General features: G+C 42.1%; 1 protein-coding gene across 1 annotated transcript; it reads left to right on the top strand.

Annotated features, from left to right (window-relative positions):
* Nucleotides 1-1103: 1103 nt before the first annotated feature.
* On the top strand, nucleotides 1104-22103 carry MTMR8 (myotubularin related protein 8). Its single transcript, XM_059824319.1, has 14 exons — nucleotides 1104-1136; nucleotides 2766-2888; nucleotides 3558-3720; nucleotides 6061-6218; nucleotides 7756-7884; nucleotides 8879-9013; nucleotides 10965-11097; nucleotides 13667-13776; nucleotides 14905-15030; nucleotides 16706-16755; nucleotides 17192-17392; nucleotides 17811-17939; nucleotides 18847-18973; nucleotides 21702-22103. Exons 1-14 carry the CDS (start codon nucleotides 1113-1115, stop codon nucleotides 21987-21989), a joined length of 1896 nt encoding a protein of 631 aa, XP_059680302.1. The 5' UTR covers nucleotides 1104-1112; the 3' UTR covers nucleotides 21990-22103.
* The last annotated feature ends 844 nt before the right edge of the window (nucleotides 22104-22947 follow it).

The raw sequence follows: 22947 nt of genomic DNA, 5'->3' as shown, positions 1-22947 counted from the left end.
GAGCGTCCTATAAAAGCTGTAAGGACTGCAGCGCTGGTGGACGGGATGGGTGCAGTGTGCCATGGCTAGGGCTCTGTCGGACCCCATACAGCTTGGGTTTGCCACCAGCTGAAGGAATGTAAGATTATCTCTGCTATCCCCTTTTTCCTTCTCATGTTATCTCTAATAAAGGGTATTTTAATTAACGCCTTACGGAGTCCGAGTGCCTTTCTTGCTGGGATCCATAACAAACACTTGCACCGGTGCATTACACTAGTATCGCCCCTTACTTAACAATTAAAAAATGTAAATTTTCAGGCTTGATACAAGGTCATCCTCCTGAAATAAATTTCTCAGCAAATTAAGGGTTTAGATTGCAGTGAACACCTGGGGGAAACGCTGCCCTTGGGTTTGCAAGGCATCATGAATATTCATTGCAGAGGCAGCAGCAGGTGAATAGCAATTACAGCAGTTCTTCAGGATCACGCTTGGTATCCACGAGAGACAGCATTATGCTTTGAAATGAAAATATACGGAAAAACAGATAAAACAGGTATTATTAGTTCTGTTAAGTGCCTGTACTAAGTATTAACGTGGTGAAATGTGTGTCCGACCCCCTTTCGCGAGCGGGGGATGCTATTAGCCTGCTACCCACGGAGGGCAATGCTGATGCCAGAGCTGATGGCCTTACACATCGAGGAAAAAAGTGGGTTTTTTTCCTGAAATATCCCCCGAGGGCTTCGCGTACGGTCGTGCCGGGAGGGCGAGGGAGGGGCGGCGGCCTGGAGCCAGCGGGGAGGCGGCGGGGCCACAGCGGGGCAGAGCGGCCTCCCTGGGGCCCTGGGGCCGGGCCCTGCTCAGGACTGCGGAGGATGGCGGTGCTCCCCGCGGTTCTCCAGGGGCTCCGGACCCCGCGAGCAACCGCGGCAGGAGCGGGGTGACCCGGCCAGACGCCGGGCCCCGCTACCCGGGGGGCGTCCTGCCCTCACCCAAGATGGCGGCCGCGGCGCCACTCCGCGGGACTCTCGCGAGGTTTGCGGCGGGGCGGGGCGCTGCCCCGTGCAAATGGCGGCGCGGAGGGCGGCCCGCGCGGGCGTGCTGAGGTGAGGCCGGGGGAGGCGGGCGGTGCCGCCATGGAGCACATCACCACCCCGAAGGTAAGAGGCCGTGCCGCCCCGGGAGCCAGCCGCCGTCCCGTCGGGCTCCCCCCGCGGCGCCTGGGGCGGCCAGCCGGGCCGGGCTGCGGGGCTCCGCTCGCCGCCCTGCGCCGGGGCCTGCCCGCGGGACACCCGAGGGGAAGCCCCTCCGGGGGCGGCGGGCCGCGGCCGCGGTGGTTGTCAGGGCCCTGCGTTTTCAACGGCTCCTTTTTGGTTTAAGGTCGTGATTCATTTCAGTAAACCAGCTACCTTCGCTTTCCTTCAAGGCACTCGTATCCGTGGTCGTCCCTTGCGCTTCTCAGGCGGGTCACGGAGAAGTCTGGAAAGCTTGAACCTGCTTGACGTGGTGTTTAGGTATTTCTTACTGTACCGCCTTGGTGGAGAGGAAATTTTTAGTAAGGATACTGATCAAAAGGTGTTCTGGGTACGATTCCTGTCAACTTCGTTTATATCAAAGGGCCGAGACTCTCTCGGTCCGAATAAGTGAATCAAAACGTGCTTTTTCCAGTTAAATCAGGTGAAACGGGAGCTCTGGGAATGCTGTGCTGATGACAGCTAAAACAAATTGTATTTACTTCAGGCAGCTGTCTGTCCAGCCGTTGTTTGATTGATGTTAATTTTCTTTTAATGCCACGAGGGTTGCTGGTTGCTGTGTTTTGTTTCGGTTTGTTCTCTAGGGTGTTGGTTTGGGGATGCTCCTCACCCGTGTTGCCTGAGGTGCTTTGCTGGACCTGCTTGTCTCCAGGGGCCTGAAAAAGGGCAATGTTAGATATAATAATTATATGTGCTGAAAACCATGACACACTAGGAAGACATACAGCTGAGACCTTTGCTCTTCAAGTTTCTTTGCTGACATTTTCCATGATTTATCTGAGACCAATGACCTGTAAGGAAGTTTGCATATTCAGTACCCAGAACTAATTTATCGTACACTGTTAAACCATTTGTTTTCATTATCCTTCCAATGATTTTTTTTTTCCCCATTATTTTTGCTTAATGATGAAAGAAAAAGTCCGTCTACGTTCATTAAGAAGCAAATAGGCCAGGAGAAGATCAAACAAATAATGTAAAATACTTTAAAATTAGTATTTTATTATGTCTGTGCTAATGTTTTTTAAAACTGTTTTTATTACCTAGCTTAGTGTGGTTTATGAAATGCACTTGCATGCCCTAGGAAGCGTGTTACAAGAAGTAGCTACTAATTATTTTTTGTAGTGACTGAGCAGTTGGAAGTCAGACTGGAGAGGACTGTTTCTTTCACAGCAATACTTTGATTACACTGAACATGGACAGTCGTTTCTTTCACAGTTCTTTGTCTTATTATTTGTGCAATCTTACATGGTAATAAACTGTGATTATCTTGGCTACAAATCCAGTAATCCTGTTACTCACACTGTTGCTGAACTTTGGCTATTTGCTTAACCTTTTTGGCTTTAATTGCTGGAGAAATAATTTGAATTTATAGTGTAAAGCTGAGTTAGTGTTGCAGGGAAGACTTTAATTCTTATATTTTTCTTTCTTTCTTCTTGAGTTGTATATTAGGAGTTACATGATTGCGGTTTGACAGGTGCTTAGATATTTCCTCAATGAAAGTTAAATTCATTTTTTCATACTCTTTTTACGTTGCAGGTTGAAAATGTGAAATTACTAGATCGCTATACAAATAGGAAGGCAGCGAATGGGACGTTATACCTGACAGCTACCCACCTTATCTATGTAGATGCTTCTGCTGAAGTCCGAAAAGAAACATGGGTATGTTGTGATACCTGGAGTCTGTTTAAATGCAAGTATAAAAATTACTTTATATCTCATATCCAAAGTGAACAGGTTTGTGAATTCCAAAGTTGTAGTGGTCTTTTATCGCGTTTTGATACCAAATGCGTAACAAAAACAGCCATTTTGGAAGGAAATTAACACAATGATGAAGTGGCTTGATAGAGGTCACTCACTGAATTAGTATTAGTTCCAGGAACATAAAAAACTTGCCTAGTTTCTTATCTCAATATACCAAGTCACCAAACTTGAATTTACAGCTTTTAGAAGTGCAAAATTAGGACTGAAATTAGCAGCTGCTTTTATTGATTTTAAAGTAAAATGGGAATGACAAATATATTGCATATGGGAGTGGAGGGAAAGCAAAGTGACCCATGTAAACAGAGCTGCACATCAGTGCCTAAAAGTAATTTATATTATATATCTGTATTTTTTCAATCTTGCTCTTAATTACCTAGCTTTTGGGTGCACAGTCTGGGTGTTTATTATGTTTGTTTGATAAATATCACAAATGAACTCATTTTCCGCTGCTCGTTAGATGCAGTAAGCGTAAATAGCTGATAATATTGCAAAAACTTAATATCTGCTTAATAACTGCTCGTAGCCTTATGTGTGGCTTCAGAAAAATGTTTATTTCCCCTTTTTCAGATTCTGCATCACCATATTGCAACTGTAGAAAAATTGCCTCTGACCACGGCTGGATATCCACTCCTAATTCACTGCAAGAACTTCCACATGGCTCACTTTGTTATTGCGCAGGAACGTGACTGTCACGAAGTGTATACCTCATTGCTTAAACTTTCACAACCAGGTATTTAGGCTGGGACCCTCTTTTGCAATTAGTTGAAATGCTTTAAGCTGGAAGGCTCGTCTGAGCAATAGAGAAAGCTTTGCCTGCCAGGAGGTTGGTTTTGCAGTGTCAGTACAGGAGGGGGAGAATGTGAAATCAGAATCAGTTTCCACCACCGGAGACAATCTGTGTGGGTCGGCTCAGTACGTAGAGTACTGGCCTGTGGACCAGGGCGTTTGCTTCCAAACTAAACACAAATCTTTTGGGGCAATGGGAATGAGGTGGTCTCCCACGAGGAACTTCTGAAGACCCACGCAAAGTTCAGTTGCCCGACTGAGGCTGTATGTGGTATCTCAGGCTTTTTTCTTGTAGTGCTCATGCTGAGTGTCATATCCCATACCTGGCTGTTGTCAGTCGTTTCTGTGACTTAGCTGTTTGCCGTGTGTAGTTCTGCCCTTTCCAGTTGATCCAGGTGTTCACAGAATTCTGGAATCCCACAAATAAAGCTTTAAACGTTGGCATCTTTCACTGGTTTCCCAATAGCACATTTAGGCTACTCTTCAGTGTTTGTCTTATTTCAGTTGTGAAACCCTGTCCTTCACCCTGCCTGCCCTGGCTTGGAGTCACTCTTAAGAGTGTAAGCAAAACGGCGTCAAAAGCCTGTGGTCTCTTCTGGCTTCAGCTTTTTAGCCCATCATGGGTGAATCTTCAGGCTCCCTGTTCTTGCAGGACAGCATTCCACCGGGTTTCCTACCTGGCGTCTGTCTATGGTAGCTTCTGGTTTTGGGGTGCTCCTTCAGAGAACCAGTATTTGGAGTTCAGCATTATTATAAGGATGCCATTTGTAATTGTGTTTTTAATTATGTTACTATTCTAAGGTAAGGGAATTGACAGTGCCAGTCTGCTTCCTGCTGGCTGTCACATAGGACTTGAATCACTGTAGTAGAAATGGTTTTTGTTGAGTTTGGGGTTTTTTGATTGATACTAAGGCCTGTGTCTATTCCCAGCATCTCCCTTGTGCTCTGAGCTTTGGAGTTTTCTTAGTTCTGACATTCTAATTCTAATGCTGTATCTGGCAAGTTTTCTGATGTTACGTTTAAAAGCTGTCACTGTTCTTTCAGTTTTGAAAATTAGAGACTTATGTAGGGTCTTGAAGTGTGGGAGCTGTCACTGCAGGGGATTACGTCAGTTTGCTTTGTGGCTGTGTAATATGCTGCAGCTCTTTCTTTTTTTCTTTTGTTCCATTTATGGATTTTAACAGTTCTCTTTTGTTGTTTTAAAATTTCTGTATGTATGCTTCCCTCTTGTTTTTTTGGCAGAGCATATAATTATCGATGATTTGCACATGTATGACTGACAGCTATGGGTTACCTGCCCGGTAACCTGGCTGCTTTATCAGACTCTGACAGGTTTCACTCTGTCTCTGGAGCGCTTGCTGCCTTGGGAATCAGCTGAATGAGTTATTGGTTGGATTTGCATTTTATGAAGAGAGGGAAGGAAATTGGGATGGTAGAGATGGAGGGAGGAAGAAATTACCATTTGTCAGACACAGCCTGAAGCTTTTGTTGGGCTGACAGTAATATTCAAGACATCTATCAAGTTTTCCATGCGGCTCAGAACTCACTGTTGAACGATGAACTTACAGGTGTGCAAGAGCTGTTTTATGAACTCTTCACAGAAAATATCTTTTTTAATATATGTTTTAATGTATGGATTAATTTTTTTATCAATCTTGTCTAAGATGCCTACTGCAGTGAATCCAGTAGGAAATAACTCGTTCGGGAAAAATTACTACTTTGAAGTTTTAATTAATTCTAACAAAACGTTTTAGTGTATCTCCCTGCATGTGGGAACTGAGTGTTCGAAATTCCTGAGGATTTCAGTATGAATTGTCGGCACTCGATACTACCCCGAATGAAAACCTGTAAATGTGAGGTTGAGAAATTTTAAATATCTGTACTCTTCTATGCAGTACTAATTTTTTTTTCTTTTTAAGGAGTGAGAATCAAGATTAAGTTTTTGTTAAATTAGTGATGTATGCAAAGTGATAAAAGAAAACCATGCTTCTGATCTCTGAGGAGGCAGAAGCGTAAGGAAAATAGCTATTATTAAAATATAGCCAACTATGCAGTACAGTGGCATAGCCCTTTGGCTTCTTTAGTAAATGATTTCTAAGTTTCCTGATCTTTCTTGACTGAGTAATTTTTTTCAGTCCTTGTATCAATTGTGGTACACCTGCAGCTCGTTGGCTTGTACAGTGTGCTTATCCAAAAGATGGCCTTCAGGAACAAGCGTTGACCTCTCTGTCTGTCTTTGTATCTCTCTCTCTAACTAGTTAATTTTTTTCTTGTTTCTTCCCAGTGAAACCTGAAGAACTTTATGCTTTTTCTTACAATCCTAAAATGTCTAAAGAGAACCGGGAGATTGGATGGAAGCTGATTGATTTAAAAGTAGATTACCAGCGTATGGGAATTCCAAATGACTATTGGGAAATAACGGACGTTAATAAAGACTATGAGGTAATTCATGCCCAAAGTAGCCATTTAGTGCAGTATCTCTTCTTTGTTATTAATGACATACAGCAGTCCTTCTTCTGCTGCATAAGTGATGCCTCTGGGGAGGAATGAGCTCAGTTGGTTTTAATCGAAGCAGCATCATCTTGATGTGAAGTTGCAGATAATGATGCTGTGGAAGAACGGAACAGAGCTGCAGAGTCACCTTGGTTTGCTTTGATCCCCCTGGCAAAGTACCAGATACTTGTTTTTCTAGAGAAATGTCAAACCATCTGTTACGAAACCCTGAAGTACCCTTAGCTGCTTTCGGTATTTCCAAACCCTGTCCCACCAGGCTGGTGGCAGATGTGTAGAAGAGAAATAAATGGCAACAGTTTGGCTTGGTGGGGAATGAGGCAGACTGGAAAGGGACTAGGTAAGGAAAGAAAAAAACAGTAACTGAAAACAGACATTTTTTTTTTCTTGCTTGGTTGCATCTTCTGCTAAATAAGAGCGCTCAGTCATTTCAGTCCTAACTGGCTGCTGCTGCTATTTTCTTCTCTTTTTCCCTGTAAGGCCAGGTTAGAGCTGAACAACATTAAATGAAAGCATTTTTCAGGAAGCTTACTCAAATTCCTGCTTCATATTATTTCCCTTTTTATTTCTTCTCATGTTGTGTACAGTCAGACCTTTCTGTCTAAAAGACAAAGCAAACAATTCTGAGGAAGATACTGATATATTAAGTCTTGAATGCCTTCCCCCTGCTCTCCACTCTCTTCCCCCACTAATTTTCTTTACTGTTACACTTTGGGTTGAAGAAATAGAAGCCTGTGCTGTCAGAAACGACTGGTAATTTTAAATGACTGTATCTTTGGATGCCTGAATTGAGATGTGATGTGAGAGGTGCTTTTTCCATTAGCTGATTAGGGCATCTGAATGTGGGCATCTAAAATCATTACTCGCTTTGCAGCTTTACTTGCTAGTGTGTAACTCTCAAGCGCCAATGCTTTATAATTTCCTTATGGTTTCCAGCTTATGTTTTAAAATGGTCAAGCCTCAAGTAAAGCCAGACTTGGAGAATAGCTTATCTGTGAAGTACATAGTGAAAAGGCTGTACTTGTTTGAGGAAACAGGATAAAGCTGGTCTCTGAGGATGCTACCTGATTGCTGGAAGCTCATTTCAAGTTCAATAAGATTTAGAGGGAACTTTTTAAATATAGTTGTTCTTAATTTCTCTTTTTGTGAAAAACCGGAAACTTTCATAAAATTTATGGATTTAAAGAACTTCCTTTTAATATGTATTGTGTACTGTGCAGTCAATTTTTTTAGGTTCAGTTGCAAAATTGATTGTTTCCTTCACCACATTGTTTTATTTTGCTCCTAATCCTGTGTTGTTTTTCTAAATGCATCTTAATGGCTTGAAACTTTAGATGTCGACTATGCCAACTATGGCAAACAATCTGTTCCTGTTGTTTATAAATGCTAGCTCATAAGCTAAAGATGAAATTTTCATGAATTTTGACTTGCTGAGTAGTAATATCTGGATTATTTTCTTCTCACTCAGGTTTGCAACACGTATCCTCCAGAAATAGTGGTGCCTAGAGCTGCTAATAAGGCGGTGGTGATTGGAAGTTCAAGGTTCAGAAGCAGAGGGCGGATTCCGGTGCTTTCTTACTTATATAAAGAAAACAATGTTAGTTGTTCATTGTCTGCCATCTTTGTGGGGAGTAAGGGTTCTCCTTCTTGTCCAGTCCCCTTTTAGTGAAAGGAAAGAATGAGATAATTATTAGAGTGTATTAACTTTACGTTTAAGAACTGTGCTTCTCTTAACAGCTTTAATACTGGTTTGTTCTGAGTCACAGAATACGCTAGTTAAAGACGAACACTTGGGATGCATCCAGAGCTGTGCAAAAAGCACAAACTTTCCAAGCTTCCTGTCTGGAATTTTTTTTAATCAGCTTTCAGCAATGCCATGTTATATGGGGTTTTTTTTAAGCTACTGTTCAGCTATATTGAATAATTTTTTAACAAGATACATGTTAACTCGGCTAGATTTTCTTCGTATTGAAGAAGAGGAACGACCCTGAAATAAGTCCCCACTAGTTCAGAATAAGTGAAGGTTTCAGGTTTTTTTTTTCCACTGAAGACCAGAATGTAAATTTTTAACTTTGCTGTCTCAGCAATGTTTTAGATGCAGATGTTAGGAAAATGCTGTCACAGTTGAATTGCTGTTTTCCTGAGGAAGTGTGCCTTGGCCTAGGCAACTGTATGGAGTTGTGCTGGCAGCTATTGAAATTTCCCTAAAGCATACTCAGTGCAGTTCTGAGCGTGGAATGGTAACAGCTGATAAGCATAGTTGTGGAAAAGAATGGTTTGGACAATAGAAACCAAGTAGAAAACATGAGAAATGCTAACATTTGGGATACTGGATCATCAGGCAGAGCAGTGGGTTTGAGAACATAGCGATGAAGTTTGCAGCAGGGCTACTTAGCTTTGCTGCTTTCTTAAGATGCCCAAACTTCTAGCTTTGAGAAATATTCCAGTAGTATTTCTGTGTGTCCATTTAATAAGCAGTTTTTCAGTGAAACAGAGAATAGGACACTTAAACCCAACAAATTAGTGTTCTTTGGGGCAGTGCGGTAGAGACTATCTAGAAGCAGAAAAATATGAGCTGTTGTGTGTTGCAGGCTGCCATATGTCGTTGTAGCCAGCCTCTCTCCGGGTTCAGCGCGCGCTGTCTCGAGGATGAACAAATGCTGCAGGCGATCAGAGAAGCCAACCCTGGGAGCCCCTTCATGTATGTTGTAGACACGAGGCCAAAGGTATCTTCATGGGGTTCGTGGCTACTTTTAAAGCTTGCGTCTGAATTAGTAATGCTGTCTCCAGTTCATTCTTTTACAACTCTGCTAATGCTTTCTTACGCTGCATTAGGTTAAATTGTGTCAGTCCTGAATCAGGAATTTAGTATCAGGCTCCTGGTTCAGTGTCTTAATGTGAGGAATGCTTGTGCTTAATAAAACTGCAATGTTAAGCGCTGTTAAGAACGCTTGCACTCCTGGAGTACTCTGGCTTGAGGTTTGTGTTAAGGATGACCTAAAGCAACTGGCAGTCTGGAAGCTGTCTGAGACAGTGAAGCATTTTCTGGCAGAGAGCTACGTCCTTAATACGTTGAGTTAGAGAGAAGTCTTAGGATTCAGTTCCAAGAGGCTGAAGTGCTTTTATCAGCAGACCTGGGAAGAAGTGGGGCTGTATGGAGTCTGATAACAATTGAGAAAAGCACGTCCTCCATTTTTCTTGCCTTTGGAAAAATAACACTAATGTTCTCATGATGTGCAGCTTGGAGTTTAATACAATTCAGCTCTTCTGGTCCGTAGTCACTATTTGGGGCTAGAACTTCGTTGCTGAGGTGTTTATGTAAGAGGATATTGAAGAAACATTTGCAAAATGAAATCTCTTATGACTGTCGTCTTGAAGAGCTGAATTTAGAAACCAATTCAAATGGTTGTCTTGTAAGCATATTGATTGGGAGATAAGCAAATTAGAACAAAGGATTTTCATAGTACACAATAATTTAAATACAAAGATTTAGAAGTGCTCTAATTATTTTAAAATTGAGCTTTCTGAGAACCTGCTTCACTGTTCAGATACTGTAGTTATTTTATAGAAACTACAGATTCAGTTAAACTATATGGCAAGGGCCAGAAGGGAAAAAGTCTTTTTGGGATAACAGGGAATGTTTCACCTGTTGTTCCAAGATCTATTTTGGCTTTTTGTAGCATGACATTTCCTAGAGATAACCTATTCTGTAATTACGTGTATGTTTATAGCAATCACGGCATGTTCTTTTGGTACAGACAGCTTCCAGTATCATAGATGTTCTGCTGAAATCTATCACTGATGGCAATTTTGTTCTAAAGTATTTGGTGAAAAAGGGAGAATTTATAATTGGTCACATTTCTCCTTCTAACACAACATGTCTTACCCTGAATGGTAGAACTGGAGCACTAGGGTTATTTAATTGTTCTAAAGATGTATTTACCATATCTGACGACTCCTTCTCTCCCCTCTATGGAGGTAAATCACTCCTCTTCCCAAATTAATATGTGGGTGGTTGAGGTGCTCTTTTTTGGTCACTGCTAAAGATTTCCTGGTAGCTCTTGAACTGTTTTGGGTAATTGTTAGAGCAACTGGCTTCTTTTCTACCTCTTTTCTGCAGTTCCAGTTGGTTGCTGTATTCCTTCTGCTCAACTTTAATATTTCTATGTTTCCCTCAGGTGGCTTTATTTCATCTGTGCATGTATGTCTGTGAAAAGCTTTGGAATTCTCTTACTATTTCTATACCACCATGTATGTATGTTACTCGTAAAAATGACTTTCCTAGTTTTACTTTCATATGCTTCTGTCTGAATCTTTTTACATAGCTTCACACTTAAGGCAGACTCAATGTCTCTTTACCTGTTTTGATGACAGCAGTATTCTGAAATTTGGCATGGTTTTGATACTGCCTACCCTAAGAAATTCTATCTAGGGTCTTAATGAGTCTCTGCATATGACTAATGGACTGGAGACACTGGCATAATTTTAGTGAAACAGCTGGAAGTAATGTCTGGGAGGTGGGGAAGTATGTCTGAGTAACAACTTTGTTCGGTATATTTTCTGGGAGATTTTAAAAAAAGAAGGACTTGCAAAACAGACTCACTTATTTCTGCGTCTATTTGTTGTAATTTTTTCTCTTTCTTTTCTATCCTATTCCTGTTCCCTTGAATTTGACAGTTAAATGCCATGGCCAACCGAGCTGCTGGGAAGGGTTATGAGAATGAAGATAATTATGATAACATTCGTTTTAAGTTTATCGGCATAGAAAACATCCATGTGATGCGGAACAGCTTGCAGAAACTCCTGGAAGGTAGGTACAGTCCCTGCCAGTAGCCACCCTTCGTTACCCTTGGCTACTTTTAGACAGAACCTTTTGCTGAGTAAATCCTACATGCACAAGTGCATGTGGACTTGGGTGTTGTGATGGAAGCAGTTAAGCGAAGTCAGTATCTTACTTTTTTTGCTGTATTGAAGTGGCTGAAAGTATTAGTGTTGTTAAAATGCTTTCCTGCTAGACATTTTATTTATTATTGTGCTTAGTTTTGTAGTGGTTCAAAAACAGCAACTAGTACTAACAACATTCCTTAATTGTGTTAGTTACAAAAAATGTAAATTTCTTATATGTGCCAAATTAAAAGAAAAAGGCTAGAGAAATGTTACATTTCAGCATTAAGATAGTCTCATGGTTACTTTGTGAGCTATTGAAAGAAAACTAGCATAGGTTGTTGAGGAAATACTTTTCTGGGGTTTGCTATGTTTGGTTTGGAGTATTTCAGTGTTAAACAGTATTTCTGATTTGAAGTAAAATTTTGGCATGACCTTCCAAAACTTTGATCTCTTATGTACATAGTTCTTCTTTTTCAGTTATTTCTGGTATCTTTAACTGAACCTGGTTTTAATACATTTTAATGTATTAAATTAATGTTTTAATACATTGAAATATATTAAAATGCAGAGTAGCTCAGGTAATTAAGCTACTCTGTGAGATTGTGATCTTGGGGGAAAAAATGTGAAGCAGGGCAGAAGAAATACTTACCTGAGCCATTGGAGATCAAGAGGTGAACCAGGCCCGTATTTTCGCTAATGTGATTTTGGAGAAGTTCCGTTAAAGTTGGTGGCATAGCTTGGATCAAACCAGCATACTCTGCTAGCTGGCTTCCAGCACTGTTACCATCCTTGTGCTGACAAAGACTGCGGAATGGGGCAGTGTAGATGCTGCAAATCATTCTGCTTGGTCCCTGTGCTTAGTTTTCTAAAATGTAATACAAGTGCTGCCATTCAAAATATGAGTTTAATATTTTAGTAACCAGCGTAATGGTCATCTTGCTTCAAAATAGCTGAATAATTGATGCTACCAATTGCCTGCCTGCCTGCCACTGCAGGATCCCTGGTGGCCTTGGAGAAAAATGAGGCTATTCACACGACCGAGAGATTGGCCTGATCACAAGTATAAGTCCTGAATTGCCTGTTCCTGGCAGACTTATTTTGTGGCAGAAGAGGAGGCAGAATAAATGCTTGTTTACTCCCATATTCTTTTTTGACAGTGATAAAATCTCTCTCACTGGTGTTTACGGACTATTGAACTGTATTACTATAAGTACTGGGTTTCAGTATAGCGTCTGAGTTGCCGTCAAGGTTAGACATGTTATTTCTCTCTCTAAATTAGAACTCTCCTTTCTTCAAATCTTTGTGACGGTGACTTCATGTTAGTGGTTGTTAGATGTGTGTGTGATGGTGATTTATAGTGAAATAACAGATCACTAAACACTTTCTTTGTTGGAAAAAAACTCAGCTGAAAAAATGAGTTACCATTTAAAAAAAGAGGAGGAAGATATTTTCAGATCCTTAAGTTCTCTCATAGCTAAAAATTTCTGGTTTGTGTATTTAAGCATGCAACCAGTAGTTTCTGTGTCCTTTCGACAGGATATTGCTGCTGACACTTAAAGGGTGGAAATCATAGAATAATTCAGGTTGGAAAAGACTTTTGAGATCATTGAGTCCAACTGTTAACCTAGCACTGCCAAGTCCACCACTAAACCATGTCCCCAAGCGCCACATCCACACGTCTTTTAAATACCTCCAGGGATGGTGACTCCACCACCTCCCTGGGCAGCCTGTTCCAATGTCTGGCAACCCTTTCGGTGAAGAAATTTTTCCTAATATCCAGTCTAAACCTCCCTGGTGCAACTTGAGGCCATTTCCTCTTGTCCTATCACTTGTCACCTGGGGGAAGAGACGAGCACCCACCTCTCTGCAACCCCTTTCAGGTAGTTGTAGAGAGCGATAAAGATGGTGTAGAGAGCGATAAAGAGGGTGATAAAGTGTCCTCTTCTCCAGACTGAACAACCCCAGCTCCCTCAGCTGCTCCTCATCAGACTTGTGCTCCAGACCCCTCACCAGCTCTGTCACCCTTCTCTGGACATGCTCCAGCACCTCAGTGTCCTTCTTGTAGTGAGGGGCCCAAAACTAAACACAGCATTTGAGGTGCGGCCTCACCAGCGCCGAGTACAGGGGCACGATCCCCTCCCTGCTCCTGCTGGCCACCCTGTTTCTGATACAGGCCAGGATGCTGTTGGGCACACTGCCGGCTCATCTTCAGCCAGCTGTTGACCAGCACCCCCAGGTCCTTTTCCGCAGGGCAGCTTTCCAGCCACTCGTCCCCAAGCCTGTAGTGTTGCCTGGGGTTGTTGTGACCCAGGTGTAGGACTCGGCACTTGACCTTGTGGAACCTCGTACAATTGGCCTCAGGCCATCGATCCAGCCTATTAGTTTTTAGGATCTACCAAGCTCTGTTTCTGTGAATAGATAATGAGGAAGTGGGAAAAAGAGATAAATGTTGTTAATGGAGTGTCAGCTAATTCCTTTGTTTGTCATCTTAGTGTGTGAAATGAAGTCCCCCTCAATGAGCGATTTCCTCACTGGACTGGAGAACTCAGGTTGGTTACGGCACATTAAGGCTGTGATGGATGCAGGTGTCTTTCTTGCCAAGGTAAAACTGTACCCCAACCTGCAGGTGAATTTAAAAATATGTACTTGTCTGTTAGGGACTGCTTCAAGGCTGTGAAGTTGTCTCTGGAGAGAAGGTGGGAAAACATTGCTCTTCAGGTTGGCCTCAGGTCTCAAAAATAAGCCTGCAGTTGGAGAACATCAAGTGGGTTACCCAGCTGGCTCTCTCCTAGACACTACCTGTGACGAAATGAAATGCCATAGGGGTTGAGACATTGTCCTGTTCACTGTATTCTAACAAACACTTATCTAGGCTTTATTAGAACTCATTTGAAACAAATAGAATCACAGAATGTGAATAAATGACCTTTACAAATGCCTCTATATAACGGATATTTAGTAGTGCAAGCAACTCATAACCTTGTGCTCGTTAGTTATTGAACCACTCCGCTTTAAATGACAGATTGTTTAGACTAATTTGTTTTCTCCTGGTTCTATGTGATGTGGGGACTGCTAATTTTGATTATTCAATGCAGTACTTATTTCGGCAGAGCTTGTGGCTTTGCAGGTCAGACAAAAGGACAAAAGTCACTAAGGCACATGGCTCTTCAGTAATAGAAAAGGGCATTCAGGCAACATGTGGCAAGAGTAGTGACCTTCTGTAAATGTTGTCTTTTCTCTCTTAAAATTTTCTCGTGTAGCAAGCAAGAAGCTATTTGTGTTTCTCTTCTGCCACCAGCACAAAGGGAAGAAGGTGATCCATATGGGAAGAAGTTGGGATGAGCTCTTCTAATTTTTCTTGAGAAGTTCCTAGTCCCCATGTGTCCAATTATTATTCTTTACTCATCCACCAAATTTTTTCTCAGAGGAGGGGACTGAGAATTCTGGGCCTTTCAGAAGACTGAGCATTTTGAGATCAGAGGGTCTTTGTTTCTTGACCGTCTGTGTTGCTGTCAAGGCTTGCTACAGCATTTTATTCTAGTTGGGATTTCCGATGGGTTGAGGGCTACGTGCCCAGAAGTGGCGCATTTCCATGGTCCAGATGAGAAATGACAAATGTTCCTCTTGGGTTTTAGGCCAGTCAGGTAAACGCAGATGAAGGGATAGCATTTAATTACCGTAACCAACCTAGAAAGCTGCTAAGCTGTTCTGTCTGGTCTCTCCTTCACAGGCTGTGAAAGATGAAAAAGCTAGCGTGTTAGTCCACTGCTCTGATGGGTGGGATCGCACAGCGCAGGTCTGCTCCCTGGCTAGCCTCCTCTTAGATCCATTTTATAGGACTTTTAAAGGCTTCATGGTAAGAACACAAATGTTGGAATTTCAAAAATAAAGAGTGCTTCCTGGATTTGAAATGTAAACAGGCCCTAATTAAATGTTTTAGGCCATTTCCTGGAACAGACAGTAGGTGACCTATATAAAACCAGCTTTGCTTCTATAAACAAGCTTTAATTGCTCTGAGCAGCATGGGCACGAAATGGCAGTGGTTGATTTACAATTCCCAAATCTTTGTCTCCTTGAATGTCCACGAGAGCCACTAATGAGATATTTCAGCAAGAGATGAGCAAGCAAAGGATGCAACTCTGGCAGCAATCCACAAAAAAGTGGTGAAGAAGCTTGTCATTTAAGACTGTTACAGTGAATGGTCTCTTACCTGCTAGGATTTAAAACTGGGTGAACTCACTCTTGTGCACAGAGCAGCATTATAACCTATATATCACGTAAAATTTGTGCATCATTTAAGATCTTTTTTAAAGCCATTACACAGGAATTTGGCCATTTGCCTCTACTGCAGGCTTTTTCTTACTTGATGCTATCACCACATAAATATAGTGTGATCTGTGATGTTATCTTTCTGTTCATCTCCTTTTGTTAAATACCTGAAAGACAGGCTGTTGCTTTTTCTCAGAAGAGTTCCTTAAAAGAAACCCCAAAATCAGAACAATGCAAATCTTGTCTCCTCCAGTGTGTTGCACTGCTAGGACTGTTTCCTTGCATTCTGTGCTATTTTTATTATTATTATTTTTGCTTCTAGATTATAGTGCAGTCTTTTAACACTTGAAATTACATCAGAGTGTGAAACATCTGCCTGGGCTTTAGCTGTGCTCTGGACGATTCTGTATGAACTAAGGAACATGATTTTGATTAGGAACAGGAGCAGTAACTAAAACAGACAAATGCTTGTCCGTCCTCTGAGCAAATGATTTATATGCACAAATCCTATCACAGTGTTTATTCCTAAATGAATGCAACAGCAGTGTAAAGAATGGAAAAAATTGAAAAGCAATGTAACTTAAGTTTTCAAAGAGCTCTGTTATGAATTTCTGCCTTCCTTTTGTTCTCTAAGTCTCTGGATGATGATAGCAGTGATTGATCTTTAAATATGATCCAGCAAGGCAAGTAATAATGGATTCAGCATCAGTCACTTTGTTCCTTATCAGTCATGCTTAAGGAAAATACTGCTTCCTTGTTAGTTTCTTATATATAGCACAAAGCACAGGCATTCTGTTTAAAAGAAATAGCCATATAGTTCTTCTGATTTCATCCTGAGCTCCTCAGGTGTACTTCTTATATTCTTATTTGTGTGTTAAACATTTGTGGAATTCCAGTTGCTGATTTATTTTGCTGCATATTATGATACTCTTTTCCAAATTAAACAGTACATAGTGTAATATTAAGCTGTTAATTCTTTTAGCTCAGTGTGATTTTAACAATATAGAAACTTCCTAAAAATAGTACCAGACTTGCTTGAAATAACTTCTGATTCCAACAGTGGCATTGTACAGGTAGCTAGGGATAACTGTAATCTATAAATCACTCTTACTGTTTTCGTTGACTTCAGTGGATATACTCACAACAGTAGGGTCAGCAGGTAGCATTGGTTGTAAGCTTTTTAGAGTTTAACATCAAAGGCTTCATTTTGCTTTTTCTAAACAAAGTAATGCTTTTTTTTAACCTCTGTTTTGAAACTGAAGGTTCTAATAGAAAAGGAGTGGATTGCAATGGGCCACAAGTTCTCACACAGGTAAGAAGAGCATGTTATCTTGGGTGTAGTGACTGGGTGAAGGCTTGTCTGTGAAACTAATATAGTGTTCTCAGGTTCATACACTCCCATGAAAAATTTAAATGAAGGACACTGGACAGAGGAGGGAATATTTGGAAAATACTGGACTTGGTGACATAAAGCCAGTATCTGCTGGGATTGTTACTTCATCAGTGCTTTTTTTATTACTTTACAAAATCATACAGTCTTGAACAAATTGTTTGAATTCTGAGTGTTTTCCTACCTGTAAAATCACATTAACTTACAGTTGCTGCAAGATAAACCACGTGGGTTTTCTTCTGACTCTGCAGACTAATTTCTTACTCTAGTAGTGAACTTCCCAGTTGTTAATGGCGAGGAGATTCTTTTTTTATTGTGTGACACGGGATTTAACCTTGTGATGTTTGCATCTCTCTAGGTGTGGCCATTTGGATGGTGACCCCAAAGAAGTATCCCCTGTCTTCACTCAGTTTGTTGAATGTGTCTGGCAGCTCATGCAGCAGTTCCCATGCACATTTGAGTTTAATGAGCGTTTCCTTCTTGAAATCCACGACCATGTCTACTCCTGCCAGTTTGGCAACTTCCTTGGGACCTGTCATAAGGAGCGTGAGGATCTGAAGTGAGTTGGCGGTTTATAGAGCCAACAGTTTAGAAGTCACTTTAAATGTCAGAAAAAAGGCAGGTTGTGTTTGTGGGTTTTTAACGTAAATGTAGATTGCTTAAGGGTAACATTGTCTTGATAGACGCTTATGTTCTACAGTGTAAAAATAATTGTAGATTAGTTATATCCCCAAAGTCAAATGTTTTAATTTGGACCACAGTAATAACTTCCAGATACTCCTTTTGGACTGGATAGTGTCCATTTTAAATGATTATCTATTCCTCAGGGATGTATCTTGTGTTTATGAAATCAGTCAGATACTGTGTAAAAATACTTCTTAGCTCCCTTAATCTAATTCTGCTCAGAACAGCTAGCGTTATTAATCCACTTAACTTGATTCTTTTTTTAGTGATTAGATGTTATTTGTAATTGACAGAATCTTTGAGAAGACCCATTCTCTGTGGCCTTTCCTCTTACAGAAGAAGCAGGAACTGAGAAATCCTTTGTACAAAGGTTTTACAGCTTACAAAGAGCTTCAACCAAACACTCTACCTTTCAGTTTCCAGTAAGTTGCTTATTTAAGAAGGGGAAGAAGGGGGGGCATTTCTGTCATCATAATGTAGGTTGGTAGTTCAGGTTTAATAAAATAAATTTTCACTGATTAGCATGGTTTGTTTTACCTGTCCCCTCCATTCCTTATCCATAAAATGAGAGTAGTAGTGCACAGCTAATTGCTAAATAAGTGCAGGTACTGTAATTTAAAATACTTTTTTTTTTCTTTGGTGTTGAGAAAGAGGGTGGGGAAAGGCAAGGAAAAGAACTTCAGATGTGTAGATAGACCCCCCACACACACACCCTGACTGCTTGCTCTGTCAAATCTACGTGATAGGGTAGGCAATTGTTAAAGAAAGTTCCTCCTTTCCTTCTTTTTAATATATATTAAGGAAGTCTTTCAAACAGGAATTCCAGTGCCCAGTCACACCCAGGCTTATGCAGTCAGGGTGGTTTTCACAAGAAGGGATTTCTTGTTGTTGTGTCTATTTGCTTGCCCAGGGTGAAGTGGTTAGTTTTGCTTTGTTTCTGCTCACTCCTGTTCCCTGCTGAGAGAGAGAGAGGGATGCCAATGTGTTTTTAAGTGCTGTGTGTGGTTACTGGTGGGCAAGGGGTTTTAATAAAAGTAGGGAGGTAGGGCAAACTGAGTGCTTGAAGGTGAACTGCCCAAGTCTGCTACAGAAAAAAGTGTATTTTTGTCTTACACTAATACCTACTGCCAGTGCATGTGAATCCTAAGGCAGAAGTACTTAAATCCTCAGAAGTTTTTTTGAACTTTATGAAAATTTGCCCACTGATACTGACTTAAATCTGACACTAATCTCAATTTGTTGCAAATTTTGTTCTTAAACAGCATCTAGTTTGTTGGCCAGTAGTGTACAATTGGCCACCTAATTCTCTTTTCTTGCCCTGTTCTTGAGGTTTTGGTGTGGGATGTATAATCGCTTTGACAAAGGAATGCATCCAAAACAGTGTGTGTTGGATCATCTGCTAAGCTGCATGAGCCAAAAGATGAAACTGGAGGACAATGCATCTGAACTGGAAAACGTGAGTCCTGAATCTTAATATTTAAAATGACATTATGGTTTTGGCAAATACAACTGGGATTGAACATTGGCTCTGAACAATTATTTCAACATGCTGGGCAGAGCTGGGCAAAATGAGGGGTTAAATGACATTGCTGTAATAAATAGGTTTGATTACCCAAAATTCTCATCTGCTAGATAGAAGCTGTGTTTGGTCAAATTCTGTTGCAGGCTCATGATGATCTAATTCTCTAAACGAAGCAGGTGTTAAAGGAACATCTGGGTTTCAACTCCACTCACAGCAAACTTCAAGGGAGAGGGAGAGAAGAAAAGAATGGGCCTGCTTTCCCCTCCCCACATAAATAATATGAATATACAAATATATTCTTGTTTTCAGCTCGCCCCCACATTTTTCTTTCCCACCTTCTCATTCACAAGCCACACTGGAAAAACTGATGATCAACCAGGTATTAAAACAGTTGAGTTACTTAAGTTGGCTTTCACGTAAAGGCCGAAATGTAACTATACGTACCGAAGCCCTGCGTCCCGGGAAGTGGCTGGGCATTGCCTACTTGTGGGAAGTAGAGGATAAATATGTTTTTTGCCTTTGCTTCCACACGCGGCCTTTGCTTTTGCTTTATTAAACTGCATTTATCTTGACCCATGAGGGGTTTTTTCCCGTCTTTTCTCCCCCCTTGTCCTGCTGAGGAGGGGGGTGATAGAGCAGCTTGGTGGGCACCTGGCATCCAGCCAAGGTCAACCCACCACAGTCCTTCTTGGCACCCAACATGCGGCACGAGGAACTCAAGATAAGGATAGTAGTTGGGAGAGGTAACGGGCAAAAATTGGACTGAACCGTTAGAGAGCAAAATGATCATGGTGAATTTTGGTTGTTGTAATTGTGGTGAATGGATGAGGGGTGGACTTGATGATCTTACAGGTCTTTTCCAACCTTAATGATTCTGTGATAATGATTCTGTGGATTGTGTGTAAATTGTCCAGTTTCATTTGGTGTTGTGATGATATTTAGATTTTGGTGTGGGGAAGTTTTTTTTTGTTGACATGAGTGAAGTATGAAGATCATGAAGATTGTGTGATGAATGTGGATTTTAAAGATAATTCTTAAATATGTGATTCACAGAGGCGAGGGATGGAATATATTGGGTTTGCGTGGCAAGGTTTTGGTAGCGGGGGGGCTACAGGGGTGGCTTTGTGAGAAGCTGCTGGAAGCTTCCCCTGTGTCCGATAGAGCCAATGCCAGCCGGCTCCAAGACGGACCCACCGCTGGCCAAGGCCGAGCCCATCAGCGATGGCAGTAGCCCCTCTGGGATAACATAGTTAAGAAAGGGGGGGAAAAAGCTGTGGCAGAACAGCAGCCAAGAGAGGGGAGTGAGAGGAACAACTCTGCAGACCCCAAGGTCAGTGAAGAAGGAGGGGAGGAGGTGCTCCAGGCGCCAGAGCAGAGGTTCCCCTGCAGCCCCTGGTGAAGACCATGGTGAGGCAGGCTGTGCCCTGCAGCCATGGGGGTCCACGGTGGAGCAGATATCCACCTGCAGCCCGGGGAGGACCCCACACCGGAGCAGGGGGATGCCCGAAGGAGGCTGTGACCCCGTGGGAAGCCCACGCTGGAGCAGGCTCCTGGCAGGAGCTGTGGCCCATGGAGAGAGGAGCCCATGCTGGAGCAGGTTTGCTGGCAGGACTTGGGACCCCATGGGGGACCCACGCTGGAGCAGTCTGTTCCTGAAGGACTGCACCCGTGGAAAGGACCCATGCTGGAGCAGTTCGTGAAGAGCTGCAGCCCGTGAGAAGGGTCCACGTTGGGGAAGTTCATGGGGAACTGCAGCCTGTGGGAAGGACTCAGCGTTGGGGAAGTTTGTGGAGGACTGTCTCCAATGGGAGGGACCCCACACTGGAGCAGGGGAAGAGTGTGAGGAGGAAGGAGTGGCAGAGACAAGGCATTATGAACTGACCACAACCCCCATTCCTCGTCCCCCTCTGCTGCTGGGAGGGAGGGGGTAGAGAATTCGGGGTTGAAGTTGAGCCCAGGAAGAAAGGAGGGGTGGGGGGAAGGTGTGTTAAGGTTTAGTTTTTTATTTTCTCATTACCCTACTCTGATTTGATCAGTAGTAAATTAAACTAATATCCCCAAGTCACGTCTGTTTTGCCTGTGATGGTAATTGCTGAGTGATCTCCCTGTCGCTATCTCAACCCATGAGCTTTTTGTTATATTTTCTCTCCCCCATCCAGCTGAGTAGGGGAATGATAGAGCGGCTTTGGTGGGCACCGGTGTCCAGCCAGGGTCAACCCACCACAGTCCTGTACAGCTGCCTGAAAGGAGAAGTGTGGCTTTTGTGTGTGCTCAAGGCTTTACCTGCAACATCCTTTCTTACGCGTATTAGGAAAAAAAAAACCCACCACAAACCAACCAAAAAAACCCACCACAAACAAACCAAAAAAACCCTAAAAATACAGTTGTGGGAGAGTCATCTAAAAATATACCAGTGAGAAGACCTATTAGTGTCCTTTGCTAGGTTAATGTGAATGCTGAAAACTTCAGTTTTATTAATTAAATAATGATGTTTTTATCAAACATGTAAGGATCTATACCCATGTACTTTAATGCTGGATTACAGAGCTGAAAAAGAGGCACTGACACAGGACTGTTATGTTGACAGTTTTTCTCTGTATAACCCTGACATCTGGGAAAAACAGCTTTCACTGAATTTTTTAATGTCTTCTTATTTGTGTAGAAACTTCCTTTCCTTGATGGTCCTTTGCCCGGTGAAGCTTGCTCCTTACCTAAAGTAGGACGTGCTGCTTCAAAAACACCGATGCTCAACACTCCTCAGGATTATGAAGGGGAACCACCTCCTGTGTTGAGCAATGGCGCCTCAGCAGGGCATATAGATGATATGTCAGATGTGGACCAAAAGCACAGAGAGAACCTGTCTCATCACCAGGACCTCCACGATCTTAATGACGCCGTTGACGCGTTAGACTCCGAAGCTAAGGGTGGAAAGCTGCAGCAGCAGCATTGATCAGCTCAATGAGCCAGGCGTTTGTGGTGGTGAGACCGAAGGGAGCTGTGCCCCCGCGGGGGTGTGGAGCCCCTAACCGTTTACAGCTAAGTGTGAGTGCGTATATTTGCAGGGAGCTGCGCTCGCTGTAGAGAAGACAGTCTGCATTTGGTTTGGTTCACGTCGTTTTGCAGGTAAAATGAAGATGCATACAGAGCTGCCCAGAAGGCTATCTTGAGTTAGTGTAAACCTTATTTTTCAGTGGAAACACGACATGTGTTTAAGGTTTATGACTGCCTGCCAGTACTGGTATTTCAAGCTGGAAGAAATCTTGGCCAGTTAACACGGGGCTTAGGAGTTGTGCAGTGTTTATAACTGGAGTAGGAAAGATGCAATCCATTTATTCTCAGTGGTGGTGCAAGGTCATCTTAATGATAAAAAATCAGTTCGTCTTAAAATGATAAAAACCCCAACCTTTTCTTAGCTGTGAATGAATCTCTGCATGGACCCTCACCTTGTGGCAGAACTGATTCATTTTTTGTTTCCTATGCATATTTGTTACACAAAAACAAACCCCCCTGTGCCTTTTTATGGAGACCATTTTAATGTCTAGCCATGCAATGTACTATTTTTATTATTGTAGTGTAGAGTGTAGTATTTGGTCTTCTTTGTAGTCAGTATTTTTAAACGAGGTTTTTTTATCTGCTGCGGGCTTCTCCAAGATCTTTGCTGATCCCCTGAGTTCAGTAGCTTCTTTCTAAGCCTACCTTTCAAAGAAGCAGCTTTTAGGGACCTCATTTACTGATTGAGAGAGTGCAGCAAGCCACAAAGACATCCTGTAAAACATGAATTTTTGCAGAGGCAGGATTAGAAATGAGAAGATAGGAAAAAATTTATATGGAATTTTTCTCTCTTGTTTTATGATGTTGGTTAAATTGAAGCAAGAGAGTAACTCTTTGTTGTAAGCTGGAATCAATGT

The sequence above is a fragment of the Gavia stellata genome, chromosome 14 (assembly GCF_030936135.1).
Source record: "Gavia stellata isolate bGavSte3 chromosome 14, bGavSte3.hap2, whole genome shotgun sequence".
Classification (NCBI taxonomy): Eukaryota; Metazoa; Chordata; class Aves; order Gaviiformes; family Gaviidae; genus Gavia; species Gavia stellata.
This window is presented reverse-complemented; position numbering and strand designations above follow the sequence as displayed.

Bases quoted from the DNA above. Each gene is read 5' to 3' on its own strand.
- MTMR8 (XM_059824319.1), top strand. From the start codon at position 1,113: ATGGAGCACATCACCACCCCGAAG. The intron at 6,219-7,755 runs GTAATTCATGCC...CTTCTCACTCAG, and splicing joins ACGTTAATAAAGACTATGAG to GTTTGCAACACGTATCCTCC. The intron at 7,885-8,878 runs GTTAGTTGTTCA...TGTGTGTTGCAG, and splicing joins ACTTATATAAAGAAAACAAT to GCTGCCATATGTCGTTGTAG.